Raw genomic sequence first — 16,608 nt, forward strand, 5'->3', positions numbered from 1 at the left:
GAGATGACACAGATGTTGGAATTATCGGATAAGGATTTTAAAGGAGCAACCACAAAAATGCTTCAAAAAACAATTACAAACATGGCTGAAACAAATGAATAAATAAAAAGTGTTAGCAAAAAATAGAATCTCTGCAAAGAAATAGAAGATACAGAAAAGAACCAATGGCACTTCTAGAAAAAACTATAGCAACTTAAATGAAAACTCACTGCATGGGCTCAATAGCAGAATGTAGACAACAGAGAAAAAAAATAGTAAACCTGAAGATAGAACAATAGAAATTATCCAATCTGAACAACAGAAAGAAAATAGACTGAACTACGAACAACTATAAGTCAACAAATTGGACAACCTAGAAGAAATAGATAAATTCTTAGAAATATACAACCTGCCAAGACTGAATTGGGAAGAAATAGAAAATTTGAAGAGACCAGTTACTAGTAAGGAGATTGAATCGGTAAAAAAAAAAAAAAAAAAAAACACCCAACGAAGAGAAACCTAGGACCAGATGGCTTCACTGGTGAATTTTACCAAACATTTAGAGAAGAATTACCACCAATTTTTCCCAAACTCTTTAAAAAATCAAAGAGAAGGGAACACTCCAGAACTCATTTTATGAGGCCAGCATTACCCTGATACCAAAGCCAGATAAGGACACTACAAGAAAAGAAAACTACAGGCCAATATCCCTGATGAATACACATGGAAAAATTCTCAATAAAACACTAGCAAACTGAATTCAGCAGCACACTAAAGGGAACATTTCCCATGATCAAATGGGATTTATCCTTGAAATACAAAGCTGGTTCAACATAAGCAAATCAATAAAGGTGATACATCACATTAATAGAATGAAAGAAAAAAGTGATCTCAAAAGAAGATGCAGAAAAAACATCTGACAAAATTCAGCACTGATTCATGATTTAAAAAAATACTCAATGGGGTACAGAAGAAATGCACCTCAACATAATAAAGGCCATATATGACAAGCCTAGAGCTAACATCAGACTCAATGGTGAATGGTTGAAAGCTTTTCCTCTAAGATCAGGAACAAGACAAGGGTGCCCACTCTCACCACTTCTATTCAACTGAGTACTGGAAATCCCAGCCAGAGAAATCAGTCAAGGGGAAAAAAAGGCATCAGAATTGACAAGGAAGAAGGAAGAAGGAAAATTATCTCTATTTGCAGGTGACATGATTTTATATATAGAAAATCCTAAAAATTCCATCCAAAAACTGTTAGAGCTAATCAATGAATTCTGTAAAGTTGCAGGATAAAAAATTAACATGCAAAAATCAGTAGCATTTCTATATACTAAAAACACATTGTCTAAAAAAGAAATAAAGAAAACAATCCCATTTACAATAGTGTCAAAAACTATAAAATATTTAGGAATAAATTTAACCAAGAAGGTGAAAGATCTCTACACTGAAAACTACAAGACATCAATGAAAGAAATTGAAGAAAACACAAAGAAATGGAAAGATATCCTGTGTTCATGGATTGGAAGAATCAATACTGTTAAAATGTCCACACTGCCCAAAGCCATCTATAGATTCAAAACAATCCTTATGAAGATTCCAACAGTATTTTTTTTACAAAAGTAGAAAAAACAATCTTCAAATTCATATGGAATCACAAAGGACCCAGAATAGCCAAAGCAATCCTGATAAAGAAGAAGAAAGTGGGAAACATCATATTTCCTGATTTCAAACTGTATTATAAAGCTATAGTAATCAAAACAGTATGGTACTGGCATAAAAACAGACACATAGACCAATGGAACAGTATCGAGAACCCAGAAATAAACCCATGCATACACAGTCAAATAATATTTGACAAGGGAGCCAAGAATACTCAGTGGAGAAAAGACAGTCTCTTCAGTGAATGGTGCTGGGAAAATTGGATATTCACACGTAAAAGAATGAAAATAGACCCCTGACTTACACCACTCACAAAAATTAACTCGAAATGGATTAAAGAGTTAAATGTAAGACCTGAAACCATGAAACTTCTAGAAGAAAACATAGGAAAAAAGCTCCTTAACATGCATCTTGGCAATGATTTTTTGGATATGACATCTAAAGCACAAAGTGACAAAATCAAAAATAAATAAAAAATTTAGTTTGACCACATCAAACTAAAAAGTTTCTACACAGCAAAAAAAAAAAAGAAAGAAGAAATCATCAAAATAAAAAGGTAACCTATGGAATAGGAGAATATACTTGCAAATCATATGTTAAATAAGGGGTTAATATTCAAAAAAAATGAAGAACTCATACAGCCCAATAGCAAAAAAAAAAAAATCTGCTTATAAAGTGGGCAGAGTAACTGAATAGGTATTTTTACAAAGAAGACATACAAATGGCCAACAGGTACATGAAAAGGTGCTCAACATCACTAGTCAACAAGGAGATGCAAACCTAAACCACAATGCGATATCATCTCACACCCGTTGTAACGGCTTATCAAAAAGACAAGGGATAACAAATGTTGGTGAGGACATGGAGAAAAGAGAACCTTTGTGCACTGCTGGGATTGCAAACTGGTGCAGCCACTTACAGTATGGAAGTTCCTCAAAAAATTAAAAATATAACTATCATATGATCCAGCAATTCCACTTCTAGGTATCTATCTGAAAGAAACAAAAACTATGTTAAAGAGATATCTGCACCTCCATGTCCACTGCAGACTTATTTATAATAACTGAATCATGGAAACAACCTAAATATCCAACAACAGATGAATGGATAAAAAAATGTAATACATGTATATATAAATACACCACACACACACACACACACACACACACATACACACACAAAGTGGAGTACTATTCAGTCATAAAAAAAGAAGAAAATCCTGCCATTTGCAACAACACGGACAGCTCTTGAAGGCATATGCTAAGTGAAATAAGTTAGACAAAGACAAATATTCTATGATCTCACTTATATGTGAAATCTTAAAAAACAAAACCCAAACTCATAGAAAAAGTGAGATTTGTGGTTACCCTCCAGAGGTGGGTGTGGGGTGGGAGAAGTGGATGAAGGTGGTCAAAAGGTACAAACCTCCAGTTATAAGATATTTAAGTACTGAGGATGTAATGTACAAGATGATGACTACTGCTGTATAGTATATTTGAAAATTGCTAGGAGTAAATCCTAAAACTTCTTGTCACAAGCAAAAAAACTTATTTTTCTTTCTTTCTCTCTTATTTGTACCTATATGGGATGATGGATGTTAACTAAACTTATTGTGGTAATCATTTCACAATATATGTATATGTAATTCAAGTCATTATACTCTATACCTTAAACTTAAACAGTACTATATGTCAATTATATCTCAATAAAACTGAAGGAAAATAGATTGAAAAAAATGAACAGTGCTTCAGCAACAAAGAAATCCACACTGAGAAACAGCAATAATCAGGGAATTCCCTGGCGGTCCAGTGGTTAGGACTCAGCGCTTTCATTGCTGTGGCCCAGGTTCAATCCCTGGTCGGGGAACTAAGATCCCACAAGCCGTGCAGTGTGGCCAAAAAAAATAGCATAATCAAAATCCTGAACACAAAAGATAAAGGAAAGATCTTGAGATCAGTGAGAAAAATGACATTTCCCAAAGGAAAACACCAATTTAAATGACACAGGATCTCTCATCAGAAACCATGGCGGCCAAAAGGAAGTAGCACAAATTTTCAAGGACTGAAAGAACTGGAAACACAGAATCTGATATCAAATGAAAAGACCCTTCAGGAATTCAAGGGGGAATCAAGACATTCTCATATGAAGGAAAACTAAGAGTATTTGTTGCCAGTAGACCAATTCTAAAAGCATGGTTAAAGGAAATTCTTTAAACAGAAAGGAAATGATAAAAGAAGGACTCTTAGGAACACTAGGAAGTAAGTGAGAACAAGGGAAAGAGTGAAAATATGGGTACATACAATATACTTTCCTTCTCCTCTTGAGTTTTCTAAATCATGTTTGAGAGTTGAAGCAAAAATTGTAACACTATATGATACGGTTCTCAATGTATGTAGGTGAAATATTTAAGATAATTATAGCAGGGGAGCATAAAGGAATTTAAAGGGAAGTAAGGTTTCTACTCTTCACTCAAACCGGTAAAATGTCAATACCAGTTGATTATGGTAAGTTATGTATGTATTATGTCAATGCCTAGAACAAGCATTGACAAAGCTATACAAAGAGATACACTCAAAAACATTATAGATAAATCAAAATGGAATTCTTGAAAAGATTTAAGTAACCCAAAGGAAGGCAGGAGAAAGAAAACAGAATGAACAGAGGGAACAAACAGAAAACAAAAAAATAAAATGACTAACTTATGCCCTAACATATAGATAACTGCATTAGGTATATATGGTCAAAATATACCAATTAAAAGAAATTGGCAGAGTGGACAAAAATAATTCTGAACTGTATGCTGTCTACGAGAAACTCATTTCATATATAATGACATCAGTTGAAAGTAAAGGGATAGAAAAAGATACCAGGCAACCTTTAATCAAAAGAAAGCAGGAGTGGCTATATTAATGGCTATATTAATATCCTATAAAGTGGACTTCCATGCAAAGAAAATTACCAGAGACAGAGAAGGACATTACATAATAATTAAAGGGTCAATCCACCAAGACACAGCAATCCTAAATGCATCTGCATTCAAACAACAAAGCTGCAAGATGTGAGGCAAATGATAGAACTGAAAGGAAGAATTTAAAAATTGACAATTATAGCTGGACACTTCAACACCTCCTTCTCAACAACGGACTGAACAACTATACAGAAAATCAGCAAAGAGAGGAGAATTCAGCAACACCATCAACCAACAGGAGTAAATCAACATTTACAGAAAACTCCTCCCAACATCAGCAGGATATACATTCTTTTCAAGTGACCATGGAACATTTACCAAGACAGACCGTATCCTGGGCCATAAAACAAACCCCAGTAAATTTAAAGGAACTGAAATTGTATAGAGTATATTCTCTGACTGCTATGGAAACAAACCAGAAATCAATAACAGAATGATAACAGGAAAATCTGCAAACACTTGGAAAGTAAACAACATACTTCTATATAATTCATAGGTCAAATGTGAAGTCTCTAAGCAAATTAAAAATTATATTGAACTACATGAAAAAGAAAACATATCAAAATTTGTGGGACACAGCTAAATCAGTACTAAGAAGGAAACCAATAGCACTAAATGCTTATATTAGAATACAGGAAAAGTCTCAAATCAATAAACTAAGCTCCCACCTCAAGACATTAAGAGGAGCAAAATGAACCCAAAGCAAGCAGAAGGAAGGTAATAATAAAGTGCAGAAACCAGTGAAATTGAAAACAGAAAGACAACAGGGAAATTCAATGAAACAAAAGGCTTCCTCTTTGAAAAGATCAATAAAACTGACAAATCTCTAGCAAGTCTGACAAAGAAAAAAAGAGAGAAGAGACAAATTTTCAATATCAGGAATGAAATGAGATATCACCACAGAGCCAGCCTGCAGACATCAAAAGGATAATAAGGGAATACTATGAACAATTCTACACACTTAAATTTGACAACTTAGAAGAAATAGATCAATGCCTTAGAAAGCACAAACTACCACAACATATCCAATATAAAATAGATAATTTAAATAGTCCTATAACTATTAAATGAACTGAATTCATAATTTTAAAATTCAAAAAAAAGGTTAAAGATAATTAAGCAAAGTGTTTAGCATAGTGACTAGCAGACTAGCTAGTGCTCAATAAACAAGGCCCACTACCATTTTATTTAAATCATCACAACCACTCTTGGGGAAATTGAGGCTTCACAGAGATGAAATCCTTTGCTAAAAAGCAACAGAGTCAGAATTTGAACCCAGATCTGAAGCCAGTGCCATTTCCTCTAGAGTTTAGAGTCCACACCACAGCCACCACCTTGGGGATATGCCAACCAATACTTCCTTTATAGATAGGAAAACTGTAGAGGAGTGAGGTTTTGCCAAAGCCCCAGACATCAATAAATGCTTGCCAACTAACTTCCTCCACCAGTGTACAGCAATGTTTCTCAAAAGTTAGGGTACATCAGAATCTACCTGTTTGTTAAAGTATAGATTGCCAGGTCCCAACCCAAGAATTTGCATTTTTAACAAATTCCCAGATAATGAACCACATTTTGAGAACAACAGCGTACAGTAATGATATGTTAGCCCACCCATCCCCCAATATCAGAAGCTGTCACACTCTACAGAAAGGGAAGGAACTGAGACAGAATAATGCTCTAAATCAGTGGTTCTGAGAGTGGCCTCCGCTCACATACTGAATCAGAAACCCTGCAAGTGGAGCCTACCTATCTCATCTTTTAAGAGGTCTTCCAAGTGATTCTGATACACCCTAAAGTTTGAGAACCACTGCTCTACAAGTCAAAATGCTCTTCAAAACCCAGCCCTTTACAATAGAGGAATGGAGCTATACCATTTTTTCCCACTTTTGAGAACCAGGGCTCTGAAGCCAGATAATTCTAAGTTCAAATCCAGACTCAGAAAGTAACTTAACCTCCATGAGTTCCAGATTCTCACCAGCAAAATGGAATAGTCACCTTCCTTGCTATAACCTTACCAGGAAGCAACATGGCATTACTAATCCCCAACTGGACTTTAAGAAATCTGGCCTATGGAAGTCATCAGAGATGTGAACAGATTTATATCATCTATAGGCATTTGTGGGCTTAACTATTGTGAACAACCGTGAAAAGTCCACAATATTTAGTAATTTTCAATTATGCTAAAGTACAGACTTAACTAGAGCACTATGAGCCTGTGTGTGTGTGTGTGTGTGTGTGTGTGTGTGTGTGTGTGTGTGTGTGTGTGCGCGCGCGTGCGCACGCAATGCACTGAGTAAGCAAGAACAGCCACCCACCAAGGACCTGATTCTCAGCTGGCTTCCTTATTCTCTGGCAGCCCATAGAGAAAAAGCATGATAAGAGATAAAAGCTTGGTCTCTTTCACAGGAAAAACAATTAAGGCAGTTAACTTATGTCAGGGTGTGCACAGAAACACAGGACTCACCACAGAAATGTGATTAAGGAGGGGCCTGGCCCATAAATTCATTTCCATATTTGTAAATTTGGAATTCTTAAAGGCCTCAGCGGTGTTCCTCGTAAATGTCAAGTCCCTACTATGCAAAGATGTTCACCGCAATGTTTTTTTTGTTTCAACAAGCACCCAAATAAAAATGCAAAACATTTCCAGAACCCCCAAAGTTTCCCTCACATCACAGTATTATTTATAATATAAAAAAGTAGAAATAACCTAAGTATCCAACCTCAGAGGAAATGACCAAGTAACTGATGATACAGATATATGATGGGATATCAGAAATCAGATCAATATTTAAGGACCTTAACTTTATAATGTTAAGTAGGAATAAAAATCACGTTACAAAATGGTACTTATAATACAATCCCATGTTGTAAAATATATGTTTATATTCTAAGTCAAATGATGGGAGTTAATGCAACAAAAAAGTTAAACAGTAGATTGTCCTGGATAGTAGGCTCACGGATGATTTTTATTTCCTTCTTTATTCTTTTTCTGTATGTTCTACAATGAGCATGTCTCACTTACACAGTCAGGGGAAATTTTTTATTATTATTTAAAAAAGAAATACCTAACTTTCAGGCTTGGATGTGGATTAGATCAGATAAATGTATGCCAAGTCTCTGTCATGGGGCCTGGCACACAGTAAGCACTCAGGAAGCATTCATTCCTGTTTCCTGTTCCCAGACTGCAGAGTTAGGGTCTCTGTATTGTGGGTAGGAGTTCACTTTCCAGGTTTAAACCTACACAATCCAAAGCAAGGGCCACAGGCAATAGCTTTTTTCAAGACAACTCATTCATTTGTTCATTCAAAAATGTACTCAGAATCCATTATATGTTTAGCATTCAACTAGGTTCTGAGGATACCAAACATGAAAAGCTGACATCTCTGCCCTCAGGCAGCTCTTGCTAATGAGTGACACAGACGTATTTATAACTATGATATGATGAAATAATCACTTTCAATAAGGATGTACACAAAGTGCCATGGGAACATGACACACAGTAATACTCAACAAAGATCAGCTGAATATGAATTTGGACGTGCTACACAGGGCAGTCCCTGCTAAGAGCAGAATTTTAGCAGCACCAACACCTTCAGTTTGGTCTTGGGTGTGATAGCAGGAACAGCTCCTTTGGAAGGGACTAATGACAACTGAAAATTCTAGAATCTAACAACATGCAACAGGAGGAGGGCGCCATACACTGTTTTGTTGTACTCTAATGTACAAATCCCTCTCATGGTTTTCTTTCCAGAGCTGGGATATAAGTCCCAATAATGGGATAATATTACAGGTTTATTCCACACACTAACCTCTCTGGAATCCTGGGTGACAGGTGCTTATGTGCACACATGTTTAGCTGGAGGGAATTCATTAGTGGTTTTACTCCTACTGTTTTACCCAACATCTCCTCTGCTTAATTCAATTTAGCTGGATGGTTCTGCAGATAAATACTGTAGAAATAAAATACTGTCGCATTTCTGCCTCCATTTACTGAGTGCATGCAAAATGCTTTAAGTAAACAGGAAGGATGTATTAGATATACTCCATGGGTGAAAACAAAGAGGCTCAGAGAGGCAAAGCAACTTGCCCAAGGTCACTCTGATAGTAAGTTGCAAAAGCACAACTCAAATCCATGTTTGTTGGACTCAAATATCTCAAAAATGCAGTACTGTCTCCCCCAAAGCCAGCATCTGAGGCAAAACAAAACTGCCAGAATACAAAAATGATACATTCTTTGTGGCTGGAGACAAAGTATTTTTCTAAGGGAAAAAACCAAAGAAACAGAAGAAGGGTGCAAAGAAGAAATACATATGGGAAAAGAAAAAAGAGGAGAAACCAGAGGCCAATGTCAGCTAGGCCCTAGTCTGCAAGGAAGGATGTAAGAACCTGGGTCTGGGAGGTGGGTTGGTGTTAACTGTCTGCAAGAGAGGGGAAATAAGTTTCTGAGCAGGAACCTGAACCAGAGTTGAGAAAGGAGCAAGCGAGTGAGCACCTGGTCACTACACCCTGTCCAGCGTGCCCTGCCCTCCTTACCTGCCATGAAACCAGTCCTGGCACATGTCACACTCAATCATGAAGCGGGTGACATCGTAAGGCAGCCGACAGAGGCAATACACCGGTACCGAGGCCATCTTCGCCCGGCCTTGGAGTGTTCTGCGGTGCGCCAGGTTCTCAGCGTCAAAAGGTAGCGGGGAGGCGGCAGCACGCGTTCTCTCTGGACGAAGGCTGGGCACAAACAACACCTTTTACAGAGTGAAATCAGGTCCCTCAGCTCACAAATGGGCAGTTACCGCTGCTGGGATGCAACACAGCTGGTGCGGCTGTAGGGGGCAATCGGAGAAAGTCCACTGGCCGCCAGAATTTCTTTAACAAATAAAGAACGGCGCTCTGCCGTCGAGGCTTTTTTTCCCTCCTTACCTCCTTCAGCCCCCAGGGTCAGTGATAACTTCTTTCCGGGTTTCAGGGAAAGATCTGATGCCTTTTCAGGAAGGTTCTTTAATCCCTCACTGCACCTTCTCCTTGTTAGCAACCTTGTTTCCCAGGGCTCTCAATATTTATTATGACACAAAGCATAGCCTAGAGGATGAGGCTGGGGGTACCTCAAAAAAAGCCACTTCTCTCACCCCCAAAATAGACGCAACTAGAGAGAGATGAGGGATCCTGGGAAGTCCTCAGATTACTCGACAATTACCTCGATGTCTTCAGCAACGAGGCAGACAAGACTAGGCACCCAACTCAAATCACAGTTCTGGGGTTCTGTTGTGAGAGTTTAAATGATCTGCTCCTTCACTCTCAAAATCATTCCATCCCCCACCAATCGGGAGTCTCATCACCCCAACAACTGAAATAAATCTCAACCTCAAAACTGATCAGCTCACCCTCTACTTCAAAGACGACAGGGTTCTTATTGCACCCCCAAAACTCGAAAGGATCGCTTCAAAACCCCTTAAACTGACTAGAATTTCCTCACACTCCTGCAACCAAGCCAGGATTTTCCTCCCACAGCTCTGAAACTGGCAGGTATCTCCTCACAGACCCCTCAAACTGACCAAGACTCCCCTGTCCCCCAAAACTGACAGGGATCTCGTCACAGATCCCAAGAGTGACAGGAATATCCTTGCAGCCCCCGAAACTTACGAGAATCTCTTCACGCCTCCCAAACTGACAGGAACCTCCTCACACCCCAAACCTGACAAGAACGTATTCGGTCCGGAACCCTACAGGAACCGCCTCATCCGCAAAGCCGCAGGGATTCCTCACGCCCGCAGAGCTCAGTCCCACCGAAGCGCCGGCGGCCGGGCTCGCTCCGGAGCTGCTCAGCGCCTCGCTCAGCGGAGGTTTGGCCGGCAGTTCCGGCCCCACAGGCGGCGCGCACCGAATTCTGGGATCGTCACGGCAAGGCGGCGAACCTCTCTCGCCTTAGTTTCGAGCCACCCGCTGGGTCGCGCGGCCCTGGCCGCCCGGCGGTGCTTCAGGGCAGCTTTCTCCACAGCTCTGCCCCGGGCCCGGCCGTTAGGGCCTACTGGAGCCCGCGGCTCGGGCCTAGTCCGGCGGCCGCCTGACGAACAGGCAAGCGGCGGCGTCGCTGGGCCGGCAGGAGATTGCCGCGAGCAAACCAACGAGGAAGGAGATGAACCGGCGGCCCGGTTGGAGAAAAACAGCCCGAAAAATCGCCGGGAGAATCCCGGTGGCGGTGATAGGCAATTCAGGCTAGTCAATAAAGTTTATTCAAAACAACGAGGAAGTTGAGGCGGAGAGGGGAGGAGAAATACGGGGTAAACAGCTACCATGTTGAGAGTGGCGGTGCCCCCGCGGGGAGGCGACCCGACCGCCATCTTATGAAGGCCGGACACGCGAGGTAACCGCGGCACAGGCGGGGAAGGGCGGGCCCCGGGTCCCGCGTGACGCCATCGGGGGCGGAGCGTCATCTTGAGAAAGGGGGCGGGGCTCGGCCACCTTTGGACCCGGTCGACTCCCCAGGTACCCAATCGACGCTGAGAACCCGGAACCGAAAGGCGGGGAGGCCGCCATCTTAGGCGAGGCAGGCGCTTGGCTCCATTTTGAGTGGGGCCAGAGCCTTCCCCGCCTTCCCCCTACTCCGGGCGAGCAGGGAGTTAAGCACCCCCCCCCAACCAACATGACTGACACACTGTCACTCACTCTCTCCCCTGCTCCCCAGACACACACACCCTACACACACACACACACACACACACACACACACCCTCCCCTCACACACACACCCTACACACACACCCCCTCCCCTCCTCCCCCCAGCTTTTTCCTCTTAACGAGAGGAGGTGAACTCTGTGACTGTGCTCCGCAAACTTAATAGGTGGCGGCGGCGGGGCGGGCCTTTGGCCCGGGTGGAGGCGGGGCGAGTACTCACAGAGGTTCCCGTTCATTGAGCACCTTCAGCTGGCCGGCCTCTTTCACACGGTCTCCGGGTCGTTTACTCTTCACCCTGCAAGGGAAGCTCTGTTATTATCCCAGAGTGAGGACACGCGCTTAGGGAAGCCAAGTGGCTTAAGTTTCAGAGCCAGGAAGTTGTTGAACCTTGCACCCTCTACTACCACCCCCCCCCCGCGTCCTGCCCTCGGTCCCTCGATCGTAATTCCTCCGTAAATCCTCTGTCCCCAGCTCCCTCTGAAATCTCTCTTCTTTGACCCCACCCCAGTTCAGTTTAGTTCAGTTCAGATACAGTTCAAGGATTTCCATGCACCTGTCCCACGATTTTCTGACTACAGCCTGAGGGTGGGGTGGGAGAAGAGGTTGAATGAGTGGAACTCCACACACATGCTTCAAGGTGGCGCTGGTTTTCTCAGACATTCTAGAATATTCTCTAGAAATACTCTTACTATTTCATTTTCCTAGGGTCCAACTGCTTTAGAAAAGGAAATGTGTGTGTGCACACCAGTTTCCTAAGTGATGGTGGGTTAGGCCCTGGGGATACAATGATGAAAAAGAGGAACTCTGCGGTGGGAGATTGCCAGCCAGTGCAGGAGACAAGCTTGCAGGTAAACAGTTGGAATATAGCATCTAGTAAGTACACAGATACCTCTTGCAAAGTGCAGAATGAGGCTAAGAAAGTGCCTCAGAAGCTGCTTGCTGCTGTCAAGGAAGATTTCAGAGAGACTTGGAGGGTATATAAAAGTTCACTAAATTAACAAGAACATTGTATATAAAGGATTATCATGTACAGATGCATGGATGCACAATAGGAAAACATCTACAAAAAGAAGTTGAATATTAGATTTTATCCTGTAAGCAATAAGAAGCTATTGTAGGTTTTTGAGCAAAAGCAACAGAGTCACATTTGTGGCTTAGCCAGAGAACAATCCAGGTTTAGTGGGACCTGAAACTTGTACAGTTTGTGAGGTAGGATTTCATTAAGAAAAGAATATAGACTTGTGAATACAAAATTATGTTCAAAGGTAGACAGAGTATTTCTAGAAGTCATTCCTACACCTGGGTAATAACTATAAATAGAAGCGGTACAAACATATAAATGTCCCCACTAAACCCAAACTAAATGTATCCCGCAACTCAACTTCCACTTAGATGGATCTCAAAAATGTCTGAGGCAGCTCCAGCACCACCTAATACAAGGAAAATGTGACCAGGAAAACTCTCAGTGGAAAGGGACAGCAATTTTAACCAATTGTGGTTTAAATATATTTTGCAAACTTTATAAAACATATGACCATGTGACCACATGGCAAGTGACAAACCCTGCAGCTTAAGCTTTCTTAGCTTCACAAGAAGGCAGGAGGGTGTTCGCTTCAGCAGCACATATATTAACATTGAAAAGACAGAAGATTAGCATGGCCCCTGTACAAGTTTGACATGCAAATTTATGAAGCATTCCATAATAAATGAGAGAAAAAGGGGAGAGGCAGAGAGGAGGAGGCAGTCGCATTAGTCATGAAAAAAAGATGAGGCCTGAATCAGGATAGTTGCAGCAGGGGTAAAAAATGATCAGATAAGTGGGATATTTTGGAGGTTGAATAGGCCGGGCTAGGAGACTAATTGAAAGTAGTGGGTGAATGAGTGAAAGGAGTGTGAGTTTGTTTCTAGGTTGGGTGTCATTTCTGGATGATGGTGCCATCGACTGAGCCAGGGTACACAGAAGAAAAAGCAGGTTTCGTGGGGAAGAAGAGACTAAGTTCAGTGTGGAGTATGTTGAGTTAAGGTGTATGTGGAACATTAATTCAGTCACCCAACAATTCTTTGTTGAGCATCTACTATGCACTAGGCACTACAGTGAGGATGTAGCAGTAACCCAGAGGCACTAGGTGTGAGGATGTAGCAGTAACCCAGATAAGGTCCTGGCCTTCATAGTGCTAATATTCTTCATGGGGATCAGTCAATAATCAAAACAAATACAATTTCATTCATATATTTATTGAGCATCTACTATATACAAGGTACTGTTCTAGGCACTGGGGATTCAGACAAGGTCCCTGCCCTCCTGTGATTCACATTCCAGAGGGGGAGACAGACAATAAAGTGAGTCAAATAAGAGAATTTCAAACTGCAGTGAGTGCTATGATGAAAATAAAACAAGTTATGAGACAGAGAAAGATTTGAATAGATGGTAGTCTATTTTAGACAGTCAAGGAAGGCCTCTTAGAGAAGCTGGCATATGAGTGGAAGACCTGAATAACAGGAAGAGCTGGCCAGGGACAGGGTAGGAGGAATAAAAAGTACAAAGTCCCTAATTTGGTGGTGGGGGCCAGTTCAGGGCACTCTCTCAGTAATACCTCCTGAGTATTTATTTATGATGGACTGGGTGGGGTATGGGTGGGGTTTTGGGGTGGCATCTCCAGACATGAGTAAGAGACCCTGTGTATACCCTTAAGAAGTATACAGTCTAATGAGGGAAGCAAGGTTCAATGAACAATAAATAACAGGCTGAAAAAGGTCAAACCCTAAGTGCTACCTAGAGGTATGAACAACATGTGTAGGAACAAAAAGGTAGCCACAATTAGTTCAAACATATTCAGTGAGTGTGTCAGGAAAGGCTTCACAGGAGGTGGCATTTGACCCAGGTACAGTGGTACCCACCCCTAAAAGTTCTTCCCCAGTGATATTGGGTAGTAGAGTTGGGGGGTAAAGGATAACGGGGAAGGCAAAGCTGTCAGGGGGCTGAATCCGAGGCAGTTAGATTTGCTGACAAAGGAACTCACACTGCCATGGATGGGAGGCAGCCAGCTGTTGCCCTGGAAATATGTGCTCTAGTTGTGTCTCACATCAGTGCGTGATCTGAACTGGCCGCCATAGTACAAGGCTGCCCTGGAAACTTTCTTCCTCTACCCCACCTCCACTTAACAGCTGTAAACATTTACTTTTAATTACATAGGCAATAGCATATGCATTTCCATTGTAAATAAACATCCAAACAGGCTGAAGATGCCCCTGACCACCACTCAATCCCTGCTTACTTTCCTAGAGGGAACCTCAGCGAGCTCTTTTCCGATTCATCTCTCTGCATATAAGTACATATAACTGTTGAGAGGAAAAATGATGAGGGCCAAAGTGGACTATAAAATACATGAAGAAAAATGGCGAAAAATGAGAAAACATTACATGAGGAAGAACAGACTTGCTCCAAAGCGGACTTGAAAGTACAAAGACAGTGAAAACAAAAGACAAAATAATGACAAATAACATTATCTGAGAAGTTACTGTGCGCTAAGCACTGTTCTAACCTCTTCACATGCATTAACTCACTCAATCCTTACAGCCACCCTATGAGGTAGGTACTAGTACTATCCCCATGAGGTAGGTACTAGTACTATCCCCATTTTATGGATGGGAAGCTGAGTGTAGAGACTTTAAACCACTTGCTCGAGGCCACATAGCTAGTATGTGTGCAAGCTGGGGTTCCTGGCAATACAGGGCCAGACTCCAGGCTCTTCACCACTCCTTGTGTGAATCTAACAGCAACTGGTAGCTCTAAGATCCATGTCATAGTGAAAGGTGATCGACAGTTCTTTGCATAATTTGAATCAGAGAAGCAAAATATGGTTTACATTCACTTGGAATAAAAACTAACAGGATGCTCCCCCAGGTGCCAAACTAGGTAGCTGAGAACACCAACCCACTCCTCCAGCGCCAGCTTTAGTGGTGTGCCACCTGTACAGAGCTCTGCTCCCAGAAAGGATTTCAGGCTTGATTTAATGCTCTCCTGTCATTGTCTTGACATTCTTAATAATGTTATCTTTGAACCTGTGTCTTGTAAGTATAGTCCAGTGTGACAATGGAGCATACACATGAGCAGAAGAGATACACTGGGTGGCAGTGAGCAGAGCCTGTGGGCATGGCAGGTGATGTGCATGCTGAGCAGTTGGCCAGGCCGCCTGGCATATACAAGCACATCTGGGGCAGTCTGGGACACCATGGGGCCCAGAGCGGGGGGGTTGGGGGACATTGGGCCAGTGACAATGGTGGCAGGAGTAGCATAAGCAGCAGCAGCAGCAGGGGTGGCAGTAGCCATAGCCCTGAGAGAAAGGACAGCCTCTGCATGGGGGCAGTGATGGGACCTGTGGTGAGAGGCAATCTTGCCCTTCTGTCAACAGAGCCTGTCCCTGCAGCATGTGCACAAATATTAACTCTGGCCTGAGCACTGGGACAGGAACTGCTGGCACTCAGACAGTAAACTTTGTCAGTAAATTATTACAAAATTAAAAAGTACTCACGGACATTGAAGTAAAGTACATCACTGGGGGTTATTAGAATTCTTTGAGGAGTTTTACAGCAGTCCCCAGGCTTTTTGGCACCAGGGACCGCTTTCGTGGAAAACAATTTTTCCATGGAGGGCGGCGGGGTGGGGGGGGGGCGGGAATGGTTCAGGTGGTAATGCGAGTGATGAGGAGCGGCAGATGAAGCTTCGCTCTCTCGTCCGCAGCTCATTTCCTGCTGTGCGGCCCGGTGGTTGGGGACCCCTGGTTTAGAATAGCTCATTTTGAAAACTAGTGCAAAATTGCAAAGCAAATATCCACAGGTTAGGAAATGGAAATTAAATTTAAAGATCATCGAAGTAGACACAGATGAAGGCTTTGGATGAACCAATTATTAATGAGGAAGACAATTTAAAAGTGTTTTCCTTATAACTGAAGATATACTGGTAGAATGCACAAAAAGGTGTTTTGAATTATAAATAAATAATGAAGCCATTTTTATTCCTTGTATGACCTTGTCTTAGTCTGTTCAGGCTGCTATAACAAAATTGCCATAGACTGGGTGGCTAATGAACAGATTTATTTCTTAAGGTTCTGGAGGCTGGGAGGTTCAAAATCAAGGTGCTGGCACATTCAGTGTCTGGTGAGAGCCCACTTTCTGGTTCATAGATGGTGATCTTCTTGCTGTGTGGGGGAAAGGGTGAAGGAGCTCTTTGGGGGCTCTTTTATAAGGGCACTAATCTCATTTATGAGAGCCCCATCCTCAAGACCTAATCACCTACCAAAGGCCCCACCTCCTAGTACCATCACGTT

At 41.9% G+C, this 16,608-nt stretch overlaps 1 protein-coding gene and 1 non-coding gene across 7 annotated transcripts in view; one reads left to right on the forward strand and one right to left on the reverse strand.

The window, feature by feature from the left end:
• The window catches only part of PHF8 (PHD finger protein 8), an 87,455-nt gene extending 75,852 nt beyond the window's left edge, over positions 1–11,603 (reverse strand). For 4 of the 6 annotated variants that reach the window (XM_036840228.1, XM_036840227.1, XM_036840224.1 and 1 more), the window contains exons 1-2: positions 10,250–10,942; positions 9,146–9,337 (exon numbers count right to left, since the gene is read on the reverse strand). In XM_036840228.1, the coding sequence (XP_036696123.1) occupies positions 9,146–9,243 (98 nt within the window). In that variant the 5' untranslated portion in view covers positions 9,244–9,337; positions 10,250–10,942. Of the gene's footprint in view, positions 1–9,145; positions 9,338–10,249; positions 10,943–11,501 lie in introns of those variants that run through there. The other 2 variants (XM_036840225.1, XM_036840226.1) reach the window with 2 other exon arrangements.
• Positions 11,604–12,885: 1,282 nt separating this feature from the next.
• On the forward strand, positions 12,886–12,988 carry LOC118889309. Its single transcript, XR_005018454.1, has one exon. It is a non-coding gene; the product is annotated as a U6 spliceosomal RNA (small nuclear RNA).
• Positions 12,989–16,608: the final 3,620 nt, after the last annotated feature.

The sequence above is a fragment of the Balaenoptera musculus genome, chromosome X (assembly GCF_009873245.2).
Source record: "Balaenoptera musculus isolate JJ_BM4_2016_0621 chromosome X, mBalMus1.pri.v3, whole genome shotgun sequence".
NCBI lineage: Eukaryota > Metazoa > Chordata > Mammalia > Artiodactyla > Balaenopteridae > Balaenoptera > Balaenoptera musculus.